The sequence below is a fragment of the Mus caroli genome, chromosome 16, assembly GCF_900094665.2.
Source record: "Mus caroli chromosome 16, CAROLI_EIJ_v1.1, whole genome shotgun sequence".
Classification (NCBI taxonomy): domain Eukaryota; kingdom Metazoa; phylum Chordata; class Mammalia; order Rodentia; family Muridae; genus Mus; species Mus caroli.
In genome coordinates, this window is record NC_034585.1 from 59,544,056 (window position 1) to 59,550,499 (window position 6,444).

Here is a 6,444-nt window from a genome sequence, read left to right on the forward strand (position 1 = left end):
GACCAGCCTCTCCAGGCTATGAACTAAGAGTTTCTATTCATGATTAAGGATCTGTTCACAAAGTCCAACAAAGAAATTTACTATAAATTCAAAACCCAGGTGAATAGTTACGAAAACTACTGTATTAGGTTTACAAATCAGAGTCCCCTCACCCTTTTATTTACCATGACCTACGACCAAGAGATAGCAAAAGATAATAAAAATCTCTGAACATAAATCCACTGTCTGTAACCTCTCCTGCCCTGTCAAATATATTGTGAGATTCTGAAGTCAGATACAGATTTTTTTTTCCTTTTAATAGGGGTTGCATTACAGGAAGTGCTTTAAAACTATTCCATTTTGTGTGATAAATGTTGCATTCATGATGAATCAAGCATGGAGAAGGAAGCAGAGCGTTTTCAGATTGCATATGGAAAACAGAAAGATGTGGGCAAATGCTTCGTACACACGGTCACGCTTGTGCGCACATGCATTTGCATGAGTGTGCACACGCACAGGCACGCTGGCACACAGTGCACATATGCAAATGCACATGTGCACATACGTGTGCGCACATGCGTGTACACGCGCGCGCACACACCCACACACCCACACACACACACACACACACACACACTTCAAAAATCACAGGAAGATACACCAAACCAAACCAAACCAAACCAAACCAATCATGGAGGCATGGGTTGCAGCAGAACTACTCACGGGTACAAGCCATGGATGGAGGGTCTTTTTCTGCCCGGAAATAATTATTCTCACACCTGCAGTTCATTGAACCATCTTCTTGTGTTGAGCTGTGTGGTGGGCACTTAGCACACTTGGCGGCACCATCCGAAGCCTTGTAGAAGCCTGGTCGACAAGCTGCAGACAAAATGGCTCTTTTTAAAATTTTTAGCAATTGTCTTGTATCTTGAAATGTGTAAAACATATTGCTCCCAGGGTTTATAGCAGCAAGTCATGTGGCCATGTGATTTCCCTTTTTGTTCATTTGAATTTGATTTATACCAAATGTCAAGGGAAATAAATGGGGGTGGGGGAGAAGCCACAAGATTTAGATTATTTTGGCATTAAAGTATGGTGACTTTTCCAACTTGTATATTCACAGCTTTACTTGGCATTGGAGGATTTGTGGTGAGCATAAGGCAAAAAAAAAAAAAAAAAAAAAAAAAAAAAAAAAAATAAATAAATTATGTCATGATGTAGTCATTTTAAACCATGACACAGCATGTGTCCTATCTGGACTGTAGTTACCACTGAATTGCACTGTTGGTTTGCACATAACTTTCTAGCTGGATACAACTTTGTCCTGAATACTTAAGCAACTAAAGAGGAAAATTGATACTATGCTGTATATTTTTAAAGGTTATAACATCATTATCATCATCATCACATTATCATTACTAATATTATTATTATTACTACTACTACTGTCTTGATAGTATCTTTTAACTCCTAGGACAATGGTATACCAACAAGAGTCAAGTGCATTTCATTATGTCTGGAACAGAGAGCACAATTTCCTCATTTGTCCTGTGTTAGATATGATTTGTTAATATGTGAACTTTCCTTGCAAACTCACTCACTTTCTTTCTTTCTTTGCAAGTCTCTGCATAATGTGTTTTCTAAGTCCAGGAAGCTGATTTCAGTACTGATCTCAGCTTACCCTTAGGACACTTTACACAGAAGGATGTCCCTGTTACCTTCATTTATTATGATAAATGTCTAACATGTTCTTTTTCTTTGATTCATTAAAAAGAAAAAAAAAAGCAATGGGAAGTGAAATCACTGTACAATTCCTAACAAACTTTCTCTTGACATTATTTTGGGAAAAGAATTTAGTATCCATCTTCCAAGTTTTATCTCTTAAATCTCAAATTCAAGACTACCCTGATGTTGGATGGTGTGTGGCATTTTGACACACATACAGTACAATGTACCCAGTATAACCAAATTTAATGATTTTCTTCTATCAACTTTCTATTGTGAATGCAGTGTTATTTCTACTCAAGGGAAAGGAAATGTCTTGTATAGGCAGACCTTAACTTTTACAGCATCCACTTCACTACACAGGTGACTAAAGTTCCACACTAAAGCTGAATTTTCTCTCACTCAACGTTTCTCGAAGTAAAACGAGGCAAGTCCAAAGGTAGGCCAGATCATTCATTCACTTAAACTTGCAGGTTTTCCAGTTCATATTAAGAATGTCCATTCCAGGACGATTTAGCAATGGATTTAACTTTGTTGTCGTAATGAAATACAGACAAATGAATCCTGTCTCCCCAATACAGTATAGACTAGGAACACACATGTGCACCCTACATTGCCCAAAAGCACTGCTTAGAAACTGCATTCATATCTCACATCCTATCCCCTCAGAAGGGAATGATATACACTTTCAAAACAATGTATTTTACTTCTGCTTTCAATTTAATTCATCACAGGGTGGCTTTTAATTTTCAAGAAGGCTTTGAAAATGTAATTTAAAACTAATTAATTAAACTAAAAATTAAGTTTCAATGCACTGGTGTGGTTTGTTATTTTGTTTGCTTGTAAGTTTGTCTTTGTGTTTGTTTTAGGCTTTTACAGCTTCAACATTTGACAGAATGGCACTCACTGAGTATTCAGTCACCTTTTGTTCACACTGTGAATGCCTATGGAATATTTTTACATAAAGAAGATATGTCTTAGCTACATCACATTCCACCTAGATTACTGATAACACTTAGAGATATCTATATTCAATAAGCTTATCAACTTAAATGTGGTTATATTCACTAAGTCTGCAAGCTACAAACATGATTCAAACTAGTAAGTAGAATTTGTCCAATCATGGTAAAATAATAATAGATGAAGATAAAAAAAAAAACTACAAAAATAATCAGTTTAACAAATATTCAGCAATGANCTACTGTTCTTAAGGTTTCTGATAGGCATTATTGTAAATATATTCCTGATTCTAATCACAACAAAGGATCCCTAAAGGGGCTTGGTGGGACACACTTTTAATCGCAGCACTTTGGAGGCACAGAGAGGTCTGTAAGTTGTCTGTAAGTTCCAGGCAGGCCAGGGCTACAAAGTGAGATCCTATCTCAACAAACAAACAAATAAACAAACAAACAAATAAAAGAAAAGAGAAAAGGTCTCTTAAAATGTTAAGTAAGCTGTGGACTTCAACAGATGGAATGTATTTAGAGAGCCATAAATAGGAAGTAGGCAGTTTGCCTTAACTAAACCCCCTAACAGATCAATATGGAAGGACAAATGTTCAGTTGATATAAGGCCAATATTATAAAATATTCACTCCATACCAAAACCCTTCTCTTCATTGCTAATTGAGTTCTGATTCTCTCAAGAATTGTAACCTGTAAGGTCCTCTTTTAAATTCAAAATTCATGTCAACTAAGTACCAGTGACAAAAAGAAGACCAAAAATTGGGACAAAAACAGTAGCATCCACGAGATGGATGGAATATACCTGTCTGCTCTCATTATCATAAATGATTCTAACCTTGAAGGCGAGAGCATTTTGTCTGAAGTCTAAGAAAATCAGAAGAATGTGTGTGGTGTACTCAATGACTCAGCCAGAACCCATCTCAGAATTTATTAAACTCAGAATCACCCTGCTTCTCCTTAATGCAAAAGAACCCAAGCTTTGGTGGAGGTGTAATATCCTAAGACATCTCATTCACCAGAGTAAGCAACAGGGAGCTGGGGGAATGGTGGGAGGGGGTAGAGGTGGGGTGTAGAAGAGTCTGAGGGTAGACGAGGATGAAGATAAAGTCTAATATCTGAATGTCTGGACTGTAAAAGAAAAGAAGAATAAATTAAAAAAAATACAACCCCCCAACCCCACCCAATTTCCCCAGCCCCCATCCCACCACACATATACAGCAAAGGGCTGCCTAGTCTGGCCTCAGTGAGTGAAGAGGCACACCTAACCCTCAAGAGACTTGAGGCCCTAGGGAGTGAGGAAGGTGATGGGGAGGGGGGTGGTTGGGTATCCTCTTGAAGAAAGGGGGAAGGAGAAATGGGATGAGGAACTGGGAGGGTGGACCAGGAGAGGGATAACCACTGGACTGTAAAATATAAAAGTAGAAAAAGGAGAAAGAGCAAATAGAAAATGGATGTGTAAATGTGAATCTTCATGGCTATTCTCCTGACAAACACTCCAGATTGATAGAATTATTCGTTTGATCTACTGTCTCTGTTTTTAAAGTTAGCAAGCTTCCTCTGACCTTCCTGTATTCCTGTAAGCCAATATGAGATAGCAAATACAAAAAACAAAAACAAACAAAAAAACCCAAAAGCTCTTCAAAAGATATATACATTTTAACCATTTTTTTCTGAAATGGTTTTAAATTTTTATGTGTGTCTATATATGTGTTTCTGTGTGTTTATGCCACATATGTGTGGGTGACAGACCCCCAGTAGCTGGAGGCAATTGCTAGTCTAGTAATGTGGATACTAGAACAGATCACATAGTCCTTGGAATAATTGCTGGTCTTCTTCACTGCTGATCTATCTCTTCAGCTCCATGTACAGTTTTAAAATAAAAATCTCGGCTCTAAAGTCAATGCTTACTGTAAAACAGTCTAGCTACGAAATCAGTATGCAAGGAAGATGCAAACATATTTAAAACCTGCTGCCCAATTATAGACCTCTAATTTATAACTTCCCTTAGGTAATCTGGTAGTAAAATGTTCTTGGTCAAATGGTGATGAAACTAGTCATTGATTTCAATTGCATGTTAATAAAACCAAAGGGAAATTAAACAGACTCAGATGTCTTAAATGGTAGGGTATGTCTTTAATGCCACCTTCCTATCTTTCATTGACTTTTTCCTGTTGATTTTATTCATTATATAGTCCCAGGCATATTTTCTCTACTTGTTAAACAAGGTATTTTAAAACGAGTTATGAATAGGAAATCTCATCTTTGATTTTTAAACTGATAAATGAATAGGATGAAGTACTGGTTTAAATTAACAATCATTGATTAAATGTGAGAGAGGAACCCCCTGAAGGCTACTGCGTATCATTGTGGATGCTTTAGGAATCAGACTTGTTTATATGTTCTTGATTGCTGATTAATGTGGAACAGCCCAGCCCTCTGTGAATGGTGTCATCCCTGGCAGATGGGCATAAGCTATGTAAAAAACCAGGCTAAAAACAAGCCATGAAAGCCAGCTAGTAAGCAGATTTCCCCCATGTTTTCTGCTTCTCCTCTGATTCTGCTATGTTCTTGCCCTAGCTTCCGTAAGTGACAGACAATGCTCAGGGCATGTGTGACAAATACACTCTTTTCTTCCCAAGGTTGTTTTTGGTCATTTTTTTTTTTTTTTAATCACAGCAACAGAAAGCAAACAAGAGCAAGACTCTAGCCTAGTTATTTATCAGGTGTCACAACAAATATGAATAAAAATAACAGAAGGAAGTAAAAATCACTTTAATCTATAGTAGGTAAATTAGAAGTGTATTCAGAATGTCTAATTCTAGTGGTGAAAGAAAAAAAAAACTACTAAATAGGAATTAAATATCATGGGCCCATGGGGTCTTAAAATCACACAGTGCCAGCTCCAGCAAATAATGAAGAAAACAAGGTCCTGCAGGCACAATGGTTAGAGTGGGTAAACTGAGCAATCAGTACAGAAACAATTTGAGATACAACTTTGGCCTCTTTCCCAAAGCACACAACACACTTTTCCTCCAGGTTATAATTGATGGTTCCGAGCTCCACTGATACACACAGAGAGTCAGGTTACCATAGTGAAAGAAAAACAAATGCACTTAGAAAACTGTGGTGGCTACTGTTGAAAGAAAGGAGACAGTCTTAGCTAAAAGTGAATTCTGTCTCCAGTTGACAAATGTGGCTGACTTTTAGAGAGGCATGGTCCTAATTAAGGGTTAAAAGGCTCATTTCAATTTGAATTAACCTTAAATTATAAAACAAAGCTGTTGGTAAATAATGCTCTTTCAGTATTCAGACCTGAGCTGTTACACACCAGGCTATACTACCAATTCCCAGTCGTAAACACTAATGGCCCAAACCACCAAATAAACAGATGATTTCCTACCCTTATGAATCCAAGCCTGACAGGGGCTATTTGCCAGTACAAGGTCAAAGCTACTGTTTATTCTCCAATGATCTGGACTCCCCGATCTCACAGAAACTCTATTCTTTGTCACTTGAATGGAGGTAAGATCCTTGGTCACAAGACTGGGACATTTCCATGCATTGGAAGCGGTTCTGTTCAGTTGTTAAACTGCCTTCAACCCATAGCACTGACAAAATGATCAAGTGTTTCCTTCTCCCACTACTTCCTCTCTTCAAAAAAAAAAAAAAAAAAAAAAAAAGCCTAAAGCAAATGCTGCCACACAGAATCCGTAAAAGTATGGTATGGCTCAAAGATGGCTTAGCATTTGTGTGACTTTATTGTGCTTGCTCTTGT

At 37.5% G+C, this 6,444-nt stretch overlaps 1 protein-coding gene across 2 annotated transcripts in view; it reads right to left on the minus strand.

Annotated features, from left to right (window-relative positions):
* The window catches only part of Epha3 (EPH receptor A3), a 304,612-nt gene that overhangs the window by 106,656 nt on the left and 191,512 nt on the right, over positions 1 to 6,444 (minus strand). For both annotated transcript variants that reach the window (XM_021185614.2, XM_021185613.2), the window contains exon 4: positions 703 to 858. In XM_021185614.2, coding sequence (XP_021041273.1) covers positions 703 to 858 — 156 coding nt within the window. The remainder of the gene's footprint in view (positions 1 to 702; positions 859 to 6,444) is intronic.